Here is a 14,306-nt window from a genome sequence, read left to right as displayed (position 1 = left end):
AAATTGGGTTTGTAACATTTTTTCTAGACATATAATGGGGTTACCTAAAGTAGCTGTTTAAAACAGAAGCCTATCAGGGGTCTTTTTTTAATGTTACTCAAAACCAAAAAAACACCTAAGCATGTAAAGTGTCCCAGAATATATGTTCAATGTGTTTATCTGGCCATTCAACTTTTGCATGTGGCTACTTTTCCAGCCAGATTCCTAAAGCTGCTGGAAATCTTATCATCCGAATAACCCTTTATGGGAGCCAGCCCGTCCTCTTCGTGAGCCATGTCCCGCCCATACACAGGGGGCATTGTATAGCCGCCATCACTCCTGCCAACCCAGCCAACAGCCTTCAGTGGATTATAAAATTGCCATATTAATATATGATTAGTGAACTGATTTTGACCCATAATCCATGCATCAGCTGACATTTATCAGCATACGCTAAGTAAAAAGATAAAACCGAATATTAAACCCCTTAGTAACTCATTTAACTCGTCGCTTCCGTAGCTTCAACATAAACAGATGGCGGACAGTCTGCTTTCATAATGACAGAAATAATAATTTGTTGTTATGGTAACAGTGAGGCAATAATGAGTCCGTCAACTGAAGATCATATACTTCGCTCTGCATAGTCACCAAAATATAAGAAATATAGGTCAGGACTTTTTGAGAAATTTGGCAATGAAGAAACCAATGGTGTCAGAGTTTGCGAGTGCAATAAGTTCATCATCCAATTCTGACTTGTTGGCACTGACGTCGCATATTTTACCAGCTGACGGGTCGAACCGTTGTAGGAGCTTCAGCTGATCCGGGGTCAATCCAGCACCGTGCATACCTTCTCCTCCTAGGTGTGGGTCCTGTTAGAACAAAACAATAAATAAATAAAAACAGGAAAAAAAGAGTGAAATGTCTCCAACCCATCGCTATTTTGGCTTTTCTACATAAAACATTTTCTGTGTGTGCATTGCTCTCTCACATAGTTAACAACATTGGTGGGTTATCCCATTAAAATGAGTGCACTGCAGCAAAATACCATGCAATGAAGTGTAAAAAAAAATTGTGTGGGCTGCCACAACACATTCAAAACTGAATGGGCTTGCCTATGAACATGAAGACACTCCATATTGCACTTGTTCTAATAAAGAACAACAGTGCTCCTCCATAATGTACCTTACTCCTCAAAAAATATTCTTCACTAGGCTGTATCCTCCTGACCCCTCTTACTTTTTCACACTTATGGTTGTTAGGGTTGATTTACAATTCTATGAAGCATGGTTGCACTATGCACAGAGCTTGTGACCTTCATACAAATTTGCCCCTACTGTGAAGCCAGCAAAGCCCCAGGAGATCAGAGTGAAATCTGTGATTGGAGGAGAGGCGATCATGTGATTTTGACAAATCATATGACAGGGCTCTTTGCATTCCATATTTAAATTAGCCATGGAAGCTCCCAAACTTTCCTAAAAGGCTTACTAAAAATGTGAATATAATATTTTCAGAGTAGAAAGGTATAAAGATGCATGCTGCTTTGTTTCCGTTACCTGTGCTTGAAGTTGGAGGCAAGGAAAGGTTTTCAGAGCCCAGGAGACTTGTTCTTCATTTTCAGCCAATGTTATAGTGCATGTGCTGTAGACCAGGGTGCCTCCAGGTTTCAACAACTCAACAGCCTAATGGGGGAAAAAGAAATTAAAATACTGGGGAGAGAATAGAGCATGAATGTTATCTGACAGTGCAACTTGCTGCCATATGCTAGCTATCAAAGTGGACTTAAGGAGTTTTAAAATTGAGGGTTTTGCAGAAACAATAAGCTGTAAATCCGCTTTGTGCTGGAAAATAAAACTGCTATGCTATGGGAACACTATCCTGGCCACATTTTATTTGGGATGGAACTGATCATTTAGTCTGAAACAGAGAAGAAATATCGTGAGTGAAAGAAGCCATAGACATACACCCAAAGAGGGCATAAACATGGTGCTCTGAACTCACGGTTTAATAATGCAAAGAAGCCGGCTTTATCACATTAGCAATGCTCTATGCATCATTTAAGACTGATGAGTGGATCTTAGTAGTAATTACTTGCTTTACTGATGCCAAGGCCTCACTGTTGTTGGGATTATACATAGATATTGTCACCATAAAGAAAGTTGAGAAACTTTAATAACATACGTAAAAATGAAAAACACCCTTAAATATGGTCCCTTTATGTATTAGCTAGGATAACAAGTTTTGACAAGGTGTAAAGCTTACCAGCAACCTGCAGCCTTTAATTGTCTAAATGGGTGTAAATCTAGAGCCCAAAAGACACTCCATTCTTTTTCCATGGTAGTTACAAGGGCACTTACTGTTTTGAAAAGCTTGCGCTGCAGTGGCTGGTAGGAAGTCAGTTCTCTTAGGGATACCAGACGAGCCATATCAGGCCTTTGCCCCATTGCACTACAAGGAGCATCTAAGAGAATGCGGTCAAATGACTCTGGATGGAATGGAGGGCCAGGACCTGTAAAATAAATGTTTAACATTAAAAAGGACTCAACATGCACTACTACTGTATGTACTCTATTTACAAGGACTTTAGTTCAAAAGAAAAAATGACCCGCTTATTTTTTGATATTGAAAAGAACCAACATCTCCCCTCCTAGTGTGTATTACTTCCCCCACCTCCTAGATTGTAAGCTCTTAATGGCAGGGTCCTCACCTCCTCCTGTGTCACTGTCTTTATCTGTCTGTCATTTGCAACCCCTATTTAATGCACAGCTCTGCGTAATATGTTGGCGCTATATAAAACCTGTGTAATAATAATAAAAATTTGCGCAGGCTAAAAGAAAGCATTAAGTTGGGGCATCTAATTTCCATGATCACAGGATACCCATTATGATAGTAAAAAATACTGTAGCTTTGGGTATCACCCCATGTGTTCACCAAACATGAAATCCTGAAAAAAAAGAACCAAGGAACAAAGCAGGGAATGCTTGAAATGTTACTTCACAATTTAGTAGTACAATAATATACAATGATACATGATGATTAGCGTAAAAAAAATAAATTCATAGTTTACATATGCAAGCTATTATAGGAACCCTGACTACAGCCTGCATATTCAATGAGCAGTCCACATTTTCCTGCTATGTAGTCAGACTTGGACAACATATGAGAAGACCACAAAATGTTTGTTAAAATATAAAATGACTTTAGGACATAGGAAGAAAACATTCCATACCACTGATAATGTATTCATCCTACATAATAATCAAAAACCTAAAATAAATAATCTTTCACACACATGAGTACCTAAAACTGAAGCTGTCACAACTTGATTGAAAAGTGGTATCTAATAATTTTTTGGTGGCTTTAGGAGTGGTCACATGTAGGCCAATGCTGTGCCCTAATTGATAGCACAATAACTGCTACTGCTAATGTGGCCTGGCCAAAACCTCTTAATGAAAAATGGCCAAGAGTGCGCAGTTCTTTTATATCCAAGGGCAGCTATACTCTAATATGGCCTCTGGCCTATGCAGCGCTGTTCCTAAGTTCGAATCTCACCCAGGACACTATCTGCATGGAGTTTGCAGGTTCTCCCTGTGTTTGTGTGGGTTTCCTCTGGGTACTCCGGTTTCCTCCCACATTCTAAAAAACATGCAGTTAGGTTAATTGGCTTCCCCCAAAATTGACCTTGGACTATGATAATGACATATAACTGTGGTAGGGACATGTTAGACATGAGGGACAGCTAGTGACATGACTATGGACTTTGTACAGCGCTGCGTAATATGTTGACGCTATATAAATACTGTGTAACAATAATTAATTATAGTAATAATAGAAGTGCATGAACACCTGACTGTTACACCTACACTATATAGCTAAAAGTATATGAACACCCTTTCAAATTAGTGAAAGATTGAGTTCCCATTTTTTAGGGAAGGATTCACAAAAATATACCTGTCCTCCGCCCCACTGCATAAATTTCAATAAGGAAAAATAAGCAAGAATAATAGAAATAAAAAGCAAGTTCTTCTTGACCTGTATCATTACCAGTCTATTTTTATTTATTTATGTTTGCAGAATGTGGACAAATTTCCACTGACAAACTCATGTGGAAGAGTGGAGGATTTTATAGCTGAACAGGTAGGTAGAGGTCACAGATGGGTATTAACGCCCATGGTTTCAAAAAGGGATATCCAACAAGCTCATATAGGTGTACCAGTCAGGTCCATAAAATTTTGGAAACATAGGGCCTGGTTTATTAATGCTCCACATGACTGGAGAAGATATTCTAACATGTGAGAACCTGAGTGATTCACAAACCTTAAATATATCTAGTCCAGGCATGAAAACATATGTGAAATAATAGCAAATGATTTTATGTTTGCTGGATCACTTAGGTTTACAGATGATCCTCTTCAGTCTTGTAGAACTTTAATAAATCAGGCCCATAGTGTAGATATCACTGAGCAACTATTTCTCCAAAGACAAAGCTCAACTTTTCACAGACTTCTCACCTTGTTCTGTCCCATTCGGCTCTTGTATCACAGCCTTGGTGCTGTTGGAGCAGTAGGCCTGGATACTTTTGAGTTGCAGCAGTGAAGCATTGTGCTTTATTTTCTCCACTTTGTTGGCTATCTTGTCCAGAGCTATGACTTCACCCTAACAAAGCAAAGACTTGGTTATAACATAAAGTTGACGGCTGAAATGTTGACATAGAATCTCAGTCTATTCCAATCTGAAGAAAGATAATCTAGTACTAAAGAATTCCCACAGAAACTAATTTTGGAGTCTAGTAGGGCCGTGATCAGACTCAGCTGTAATAATAACTGCAGGCTGGGTGCGTGCACTGAATGCTAAAGTAGCATTATGTGTGTATGAGCTGCAATGCTATTCTATATTCTGTATTGAAAGAAGGCACTTCAGGTCTCTGTACACTAGTTGCTGCAGAACTACAAATCCCAGCATTTTTGAAGATTGTAATTTGCAGAATAAAAAAAACACTGGACAGTATGAAAAAAATATCCATAAAATCATTCTGTTTAAAATCTGGCTTGATAAATATTTAATGCAATTACCTGTACAGCAGTTTAAAATGGGAGAGGGAAGAAGAGGAACAAGAAGACATCCATTAGAAGACAACCATTACTTTAACCTAAACGGTAGGAACACAAACACCTAATATCCAGACGACTGAATCACCTTTTGTCAAAATGAATATGCCTTGTATCTAGAGCTGTTAGGATATGAAGAACCACACAGAAAATAAACATATATAAGAAAATGGACTTGAAATTCAGGGTATAAATTTGAAGTGAGACAATAAGTGTACCGGTTTCTAGCCTTTTGTTGCTGCCAATGGTAAATTTGAAGCAGAATTCCAGCTAACAACAAAGAAGCAATCAAATGCCTATTATTGGATATAATAAAAAAACATAATTTGCTTCAGTATTACCATCAAACTACAAAATTTTACTGGCAGTATTTAATTTTCTGATAGATAGTTCCTCTGAGCCCAGGTTGTCTAGAACCCACCTGCGACTGGACAGTGAAAGGAAAAGCAAGACAGTGCTTGTACTAAATGTCTACAGCTACTATGCTTTACAACCTGTTTCTGTATTACCCAAAGCATTAGAAAGACGTAAAATATAAATTGTCACACCCGCATCTCATAAACCATAAACTGTGATGACACACAATGAAACCTTTTATTCATATCACTTCCTCTTTCTGTTGTCAAGATTGCTGATGAAAGGGAAATATTAGGAGATGTTCAGTCTAACATCACGTTAGTCACATTGTCATTCTAAGCGTTTTTCTTTTTATTTATATCCTGTGGAACCGAAAGCAGAAGTAGCTATCACGCATCTGCTGTGTTGGAGAGGTGAATATGGAGGCTCTGTTTTCTGGTGACAATGGTTATTCCCTGTAAAGGCGAGGTGGCTTTTCCTTACCTCATCATTCATAAGCGAAGCGATATGAGTGGTCTTTCCGCCAGGAGCTGCACACATATCCAACACTCGCTCCCCAGGTTGAGGGTTCAAAACATGGCTGACAACAGCTGATGGCAAATTCTAGAAAGCAAACAAAAAAAGAACAGTGATGCTCCACATAACCAATGTTCTCCCCAGCCCTTTTTAGTCGGGTGCACCACCCGGCACGCTCACCACCCGGCTGTTTTTGGGTGGTTACTGAATAGTTGAGTCACAATACAGGGGCTGCCACCCACCTACAATTTCTTGCCACCTGGCTTTAAAGTTCTGTTTCTGGCTTGAACACTGCACATGTTAAAAAAGAGTGGGCTTTGTACAGCAATACATGGACTATATGGAAAAGAGTTTATGGATCTGTTTAAATGACACAGTAGAACAGAACAGATATCTGGAAATGTTTATTAAAGTGGTGTAAGAGGCAAGAACAAGCAAAGAAATTCATAGCAGTTTAAGTTCAGCATAATATATTATTTTGATTGGTCATTTTAAGGTGCTAAGGACTGTGGGCTCTATTTATAAAACTGTGAATCTGACATTCCCTTTAACATTCCCTGTTGGGAATCTCCCAGGTTCATGTGCTTTTTTGGCAGTAATATTTTCCCACCAGGGAACGTTTAAGGGATTGTCAGATTCCTTGTTTTATAAAATGACCCCTATGTGTCCTCACTGCTCTTTGCTATGTTTTACGGAATAGCTTTTAGTGTGCACATTCTAATTACCTGCAAGAATATATATCCAGGCAGCAAATTGTCAAACGATGGACTGGAGTAGACTGGTTCTGTCATTTTGATGCCTTTTCCCCTATAATAATAGAAAGAGTTAACATGAAGTATAAATTTATAGTATTAAACATTACTAAATATTGAAGGATTTCGAAAGTAAGAGATAAGACCTACAAAACTTCTACAAATTTTTAGAATGTATTTTTATTTCCTACTCTCTAACCTTATTACAGGCTGTCAAAATGACAGCTGACAATTGCTTTGTATTACACATAGTAGCTTGTGCTAAATGGCATTTATCACTGCATAACTACAACATAACAAAGTATTGTTTTCATTTAATTCCAACTTTCATTTATATGTGTAACCTTAAAGTAAGTTTAGAAGTTTGACATATAACATATTCCTATTTTACCCTTTATAAACTCCTATTTAACACTAGGCAGTTCTGATTACCTCCATCCTCCCTTTCCCCTATTATTATTTTTCAGATGATTTTTCGCCTATTTTTTCTAATTTGTTATTATATTTGATTTGTTTGTAACGGTTTTCAGGGTTGTCAGTTTTAACAAAAAAAGCAACAGGTGAGGATGTGAAAAGAACTCCATTAAACATTTGACTGGTTGCCATTACATAACATACAGTATATTTGACATCTGCATCTGTTTTACTTACTTTATAGGGTTATTTGTACAGAAGATGTCTGAGCGGCTTAATTCTGCTATTCCGTTACCAATAAAAACTTTGGCTCCATCGAATTCTAAAGCGCCCCTTTTACATTTCCCTTCAATGTCAGAGAACACAGACACTTCATCACCAGCCATCATCCCTGCAGGCAAAACAAAAACTATTGTTTATTTCAATCATTGCCAAGGTAAAGGTAAAATAAAAATATATTGTGCTCCTCCCATGTGATATGTGTGCAGACATTCATTAATCGGCCAGGACCGACCTATCCAGAACAAGTGCTGTTCACATCCTTCCCTCCCCACTTTCCATAGAACAGAACAGCGCTGTGTGTACAGAGCTCTTTCATCTGTCACCGGAAATAATTACAAAATATCATTTTTATTGTTCATTGCACATCTGTACTGGGCATTAGTTTCTGTTCTGCCTACACAGTCTCATACAGCTTTTGCTCTCATCCCTCTCCAATATCGTGGGTCAACTATACAATTTCTCTATGCATCGAAACAATAAAGAAGGAGGGGATGTGAGGTCCCATGGCTGCCAAAAAATACCATTTTATTAGGATTTTTTATTTGGTAAATTATTATTTTTTTGGGGGGGAGGAGGGAGTTAACCCATGTAAGACAAGTAAACATGCTTTGGATGTGATTGGTCTCTTTGGTCAGTTTTGGATTTACAACTTCTTAAAGTGAACAGTTCACCCTGTTCCAGAGACAGATGAAGCAAACATACAATACAATCACACACGTGTTCAGAAATTAGTCCTATAGTCACAAGCCATTTTGATTTGGTAATATATGCAGGGACCTCATAGCACCATTCTTACATTTGGAAGCAGACAGAATGCCAGCAGAGTATACATGGGCTCCTCTGAGGACAGCATTTCCACACTGCGCTCCAACAATGACTTGCACTGCATGCTGCTTCTGTGCTCTCCTAAATAAAGAATCCAAAACAAGAACATAAGTTATTTATAAACCTTAATGATAAAAAAGCACAGCGTCTGTACATGGTTATCACTATCTACATGTATGTTACAGTGTATTTATAGCCATAAGATGATAAGATAAGGATAGAGTAGGGGAAAGTAAAAACTATTATAAGCTTGTGTTTTGCTGTCTGTGTTCTGCTGGGGAGATTTGCCTTCAGCTCTAGGCTTAAAGAGACAAGAAAGGAAGGGAAATCAGATAACAAGAATGTGGTGTGTAGTAACCCCCTAGTAGCCAATCAGAATGTATTTTACAGCAAAATAAGTTTAGATGCGGGTTACATTGAAACTGTATTCATCATTTTTTTTTATACTATATGTGTGAATAACATCAGCCTAATGTAAAAATTCCTTCCAATGGACATTATTAATGTTTTAGAACAATGGTACCATGGAATATAGAAGCATAATATAAATGCTTACATACGCAAGCAGCCAAAACATTAAAACTATGGGCCAATGCATTGACAGTTTGACCACAGACCAGTCATAATGCCAATGATGAACTCTGGCAAAAGTCCCCATGGCGGGCATGCAAGCACCAGAAAGTGGACCATGGAACATTAGAAAAAGAAGAACTGGTCTGATCTATAACATTTTCCTTTAGATCATGTGAATGAACGAGTGCATGTGTCTTTTATGTAAAGAAATTAGAAGCCGGATGTACTATGGAAAGAAGCCATGCTAGCATAATTTACCGATGCATTATGGGAGGTGCTACAAGTATCTTCTATCCACAGCAGCCTGCCAGAAAATGAATGGGGGTGGCAGAGGGTGGTACAGTAGCACTCACTGCTTCCTGCTTACAAATCTGCAGATACTGCGACGGAAGGCATTAAGCAGTTAGCATTGTGTCAGACACCGGGGGCCTCATGGGATTGCTGGATCCCAAGGCATGTCTGAACCTAGTCTTAAGGTCATGAGAAGTCCTTTACTTAAAGGGTCAGTAATATTTAGGTAGCACAATTGGGACACAATATTAGGACAGTATTAGGCAGGTGGTTTTAATACATCAAAGTACACACACACACACACTTTACCAACCTTGGTCCAATAACTGGAATTAAGAGGAGGTCCTTGAGTGTAGGATGCTGATAAATTGGAATAACATCATTTGGGAATTGCTGGAAAACAATAAAATAGTTCTATTTATTAAAATGAAACGTTATCCAAATGTTTGTTTTTGGTTTTAAATAGAGCATTGAGGAGTTAGAATTCATGTCAGGTTTATGCTGTCATGTGTGTTTATGTTGGGGAGATTTTGCCTGTGTGTTCACTGAAACAGGAATAGGCAGACTCTCCTCCCAATAGGGACAATGGTAGAAATAGAAATGTTTTTTTTTTTTCCCTGGTGGCATGCATGGGATACAAGTTAAGCTTTTAATTAGTAAATGCATAACTGAGAACCAACTCCCCGCAGCTGGCAACTGGTTAGCTGTTCGAAGACTCGCCAAAAGAACCAGCGCACTCACGTATGTATAATTTTGGTATTTAGAAAATTTGCATTTTACACATTACATACTCCTCCTATCATACTTGACTGCTTTTCCCTTCCACTCTCCAAGCATTGCTGTATAGTGACTGCAACAGGCAAATTGCAGGTCATCAGGTAATTACACTGCTTATGATGTATTAATAAACTTAAAAAAAGCTGCATTCATGTGTGTGGTTTATGTGTCTGGTGTTCAGTTTTTAGGCATAATAAAAATAAATGTATTTCTAACCTTTTTGAATTCCTCACTGAGATGCTGCTTTGCAGCTTCCACTGTTGTCACCAGCGTGTTCACCCTAATGGTGGTAAAAGATGGCGGGTGCGACAAACAACTCCGCAGATGTTCAAATTTTCTTTCTGCTTCATCCACACCCAACTTAGCAATAAGCTGGAAGATATAAAATGCTTCATTATTACATTTCATACAGGCCTGTCCTTTAGGGTAACGATGGGGATGTGCCGTGTTTATTCAGTGAATGGACCTAAAGATAACAGTATTCTCCCCAGAAATGTTTTTTAAGCTGGGTGGCTGCCCTTATTATGTTACCCAACTTTTCAGTAACCATACAAAAACAGCTGGGTGGCGACAGGAAAGTGTCGGGTGGTGGGCCTGGCTGGGGGGAGCACTAGATAATATGGAGTTAAAAAAATAAAAACATAAGGGGGAAGAATGACAGCATGGTCCTAACAGTCGTACAACAGCGGAGTGAGCTGCTTTACATGGGATCTACAGGTTTTTTGAGACCTAACCTGGAACTGTAGCTCTGCATAACAAATTGTGATCAGGTAGGTTCATTATTGCACATGCTGTTTTATTGCAGAAGGAACACTCACTTACCTGCCTGATAGCTATATTCCAATAAAAAAAAACTGAGCTACACAAGCATCACCTTGAATAAACTCCTGGGCACTTGCTTATGAGTTATGTCATCCCAGTGCAGCCAACCAAGGTGGCTAAAGATCAGAATTTGGAAGAGAAGAAAAATGTGGCAACAGAAATGGAACAAGGACAGGTGAGTGTATTTATTAAATTCTGATCAAGCAGGTAATAGAATATTTATTTACTTTTTCCAGAAGGGATAGGACTTTCTCTACTGCAATAAGGAACCTTCCTGATCAGTGCGGATTAGTTCCACTTTAATTGTATGAAAACCCAAGAGAACACAGTGACCCTGCCACTAACAGACTTCATGTCCTGGGGTAGCAACATTCACTGTATTTTATCTATGAAGGAACAGCATTGTCACCCTAGGACAGGACTACAGTGCACATAATATTATTATCTTGTAAGCCCATGGTCTTGTCACTAGCTGTCCCCCAAAGGAGCTTACAATGTCATGTCCCTACCATAGTCATATGTCATTAATACAATCTAAGGTAAACTTGGGGGGAAGCCAATTAACCTAACTGCATGTTTTTGGGATGTGGGAGGAAACCCACGCAAACAAGGGGAGAACCTGCAAACTCCATGCAGATAGTGTCCTGGCTGAGATTTAAACTTGGAACCTAGTGATGCAAAGGCTGGAGTGCTAACCAATGAGCCACAGTGCTGCCCCATTTTCCCAAGCATAAGTAAAAAGGTGTTCCTTAATCTACATAGGGAACAATGCTATCGAATAAAGATTGCAGAACTGAGCCACTCACGGCCATTCCCACTCATTCTCTATGGGGTATACTTGTATTAGCAGTAATCCCACCCCAACCTCAGGGTCAGTCTGAACATATCATAAAGACAGCTGGCAGATAACTCACCTCACCGTTGTGGTAAACATTGTGCAGATGATCTTCTACTTCTTTTCTAAAAAGAATCTTTGGGAAAACCGACATGTTCAGCTTAAAGTATAATCACGTTGCAGCTAAAATAACCTGCAAAAACATGTAAATAAACAAAGGGTAGAGTACTAACAATTGACATAGCCAACCACAAACGAGTCTGTATATTTTTAAGTTGCTGATGAAATAAAATCATTTCTTTTTGTTAGATTTTGGTTACAGTATTATGTTAGAGATGACATTGCTGTGTCAGAGCCATATAAACCCAGTGAGGGTCATTCACATGAAGTCTAGAATGAAAGTGAATTTATAATTTTGCAGGTTGAAAAGACAACTACTAAGGGTTCCATAACATTTGCATCCAATTCTTCCAAATAATAATTTATGAAGACCTGTAAACACTATCGACACTGGATTAGCCTTTCTCAAGCTTTTTAAAATAGGGAACCCTTGAAAAAACTTTCAGGTTTTCATGGATCTCCTGCTATAATTACTATATACACAGCCCACAGTATATAAATGTGGCGGTCAGTGGGAAGAATGCCTTTTACAATGCTGGCCACTGGGAAGAATGTCACTCTTACAGATAGGTAAATAGATCTTTGGTGTCATTAAAACTGACCTGAGAGGCACAAATTGCTCAACGAACCCCTAGTAACCACTGGAGGAACTCTGGTTAAAAGACACTGTACTAGATGACTGTTGTCCAGAACAATCGTGCAGTCCCCCACCAGGACAGATCAATGATCGACCGAGCAGGACTGACTGATGTGCTTTCCTATGGACTGTGAGATGCTAAATGAACAGCGAATCAACAACATCTCTGAAATACAATAATAAAAAAAATCCCTTTGCATTTTAATAAAAGAGCTTGCTAGGTCTTTGGGCTGCTCATTGTTACAAAACTGCAGTCACAGCTTTCTATTTATTATTATTATACAGAATGTATATAGCGCCAACATATTACGCAGCGCTGTACAATAAATAGGGGTTGCAAATGACAGACAGATACAGACAGTGACACAGGAGGAGGAGAGGACCCTGCCCAGAAGAGCTTACAATCTAAGAGGTGGGGAAGTAACACACAATAGGATGGGAGATATGTAGTGGTGGGAAGTAGTGAGGGTTTAAGAGACAAAAGAAGATGGGTAGGCAAGTTTGAAAAAATAGGTTTTGAGCGCTTTTTTAAATGAGCAGAAAGTAGGAGCAAGCCAAAAAGAATGAGGAAGACCATTCCAGAAAATTGGGGCAGCTCCAGAAAAGTCTTGGAGCCGTGTGTATGATGAGGTTATGAGTGAGGAAGTCATTAGTAGGTCATTGGTGGAATGAAGAGAGCGGCTAGGGGGGAATCTTTCTATCAGGTCAGAAATGTAAGTGGGACAAGAACTGTGGAGGGATTGGAAGGCAAAGCACAGGAGCTTGATGTTGATTCTAAAGTGAAGTGGAAGCCAATAAAGAGTACAAAAAAAAGCAGAAGAAGAGCGGTGGAAAGAATGGATGAGTCTGGCTGCAGCGTTGATAATAGAAACCTCACATGCAATACTGTAAGACTGATGTCAGATGAGAATTTGCAGCTAGTGGTGCATCGCCAGAGCTGGAGCCACACTAGAAATCCTTCAATTTGCTGCTGAAGAATTGCTTCCTTGCTGGCTTTAAAAGCTGTTAAGTGGCGATCGCTGGCAGAAAGGGAAACAGCATACCATTGGCGGTTCTGGTGAATGGGAGCTGCAGGAGATCATTAGCAATTTTTACTCTGATGATTTGTCATCAAGGTTGCCCATACAGTGACAAATATTTCCCAGAGAATCCTGCGAAGTTATATAAATCACCATGACATGTTTAATAAGTCTAATAGTGCTTTTCATGTAATAACACAAAAAAGCAAATAAAAGACAACAGGAGCTGAAAAGTTAAAATAGAACAAATCTGCACAGAGACAAAAATCAGAAACTGACTATGGAAATAAATAACAGCATCTAACCATGCAAGAATCAGGATATATCTCCAGGAATAAATGTCTCATTAAACCCAGCAGGATCACACACCTTGTATGCAGCCTGACAATACCTGGGAGCTGCAAGGGATCAATGTCTCATGACAGCCATACTGGTAACACATGTATCACTTCTCCGAGGGGAGATAAAACAGGAAGTGTCTGCAGTTTCCTATGTGCAAACCTATTGATGTCGCCATTTTGTTGTAGACCAAAATCTAGCCGCATTAACGGAGGATCATCCTCACAATATGGAGACATACTACAGTTCAAGTGTTTGGCTGATTTACTATTCGTCAACAGTGGCCGTCATTTTGGTAGAGACTAATGATTATAATACTGTCAAAAAAGTGTTAATTTAGAAATATTTAGTGTCTCTTCTATGGATGCTACAATCAGGAATCTTCGTTTTATACTGGCATTAGCATGTCTGCAGTTTTCTATGTGCAAAACTAATGAGGTGGCCATTTTGTTTAACATATTTAAACAATCAGATGTTTATTGATTGTTTATATGATGGCAGCAAATATATATTCAAGGTTTTAATTTTTTTATTGTTAATGATATTTATTTGGTTTTTATTACAGGTCCGCTTTATGCAGCCATGACAACATAAGTCTCTCAGAGCATCAGCAGCTCCCCGCCTCTACAGGTTATGCAGCCAGTAACACCCAATCAGCGAGTC

The 14,306-nt window shown here is 38.9% G+C and overlaps 1 protein-coding gene across 1 annotated transcript in view; it reads right to left on the bottom strand.

The window, feature by feature from the left end:
• Positions 1-13,907, bottom strand: part of NSUN6 (NOP2/Sun RNA methyltransferase 6) — a gene marked incomplete in the record, with an annotated part of 17,568 nt that extends 3,661 nt beyond the window's left edge. The window contains 12 exon segments of the mRNA XM_072412758.1: positions 1-848; positions 1,533-1,658; positions 2,334-2,485; positions 4,488-4,632; positions 5,925-6,044; positions 6,683-6,764; positions 7,361-7,514; positions 8,202-8,311; positions 9,408-9,487; positions 10,088-10,243; positions 11,608-11,664; positions 13,696-13,907. Of these exon segments, the coding sequence (XP_072268859.1) occupies positions 648-848; positions 1,533-1,658; positions 2,334-2,485; positions 4,488-4,632; positions 5,925-6,044; positions 6,683-6,764; positions 7,361-7,514; positions 8,202-8,311; positions 9,408-9,487; positions 10,088-10,243; positions 11,608-11,664; positions 13,696-13,746 (1,434 nt within the window).
• Between the last annotated feature and the right edge of the window lie 399 nt (positions 13,908-14,306).

This window comes from Pyxicephalus adspersus, chromosome 5 (assembly GCF_032062135.1).
Source record: "Pyxicephalus adspersus chromosome 5, UCB_Pads_2.0, whole genome shotgun sequence".
NCBI classification, from domain to species: domain Eukaryota; kingdom Metazoa; phylum Chordata; class Amphibia; order Anura; family Pyxicephalidae; genus Pyxicephalus; species Pyxicephalus adspersus.
This window is presented reverse-complemented; position numbering and strand designations above follow the sequence as displayed.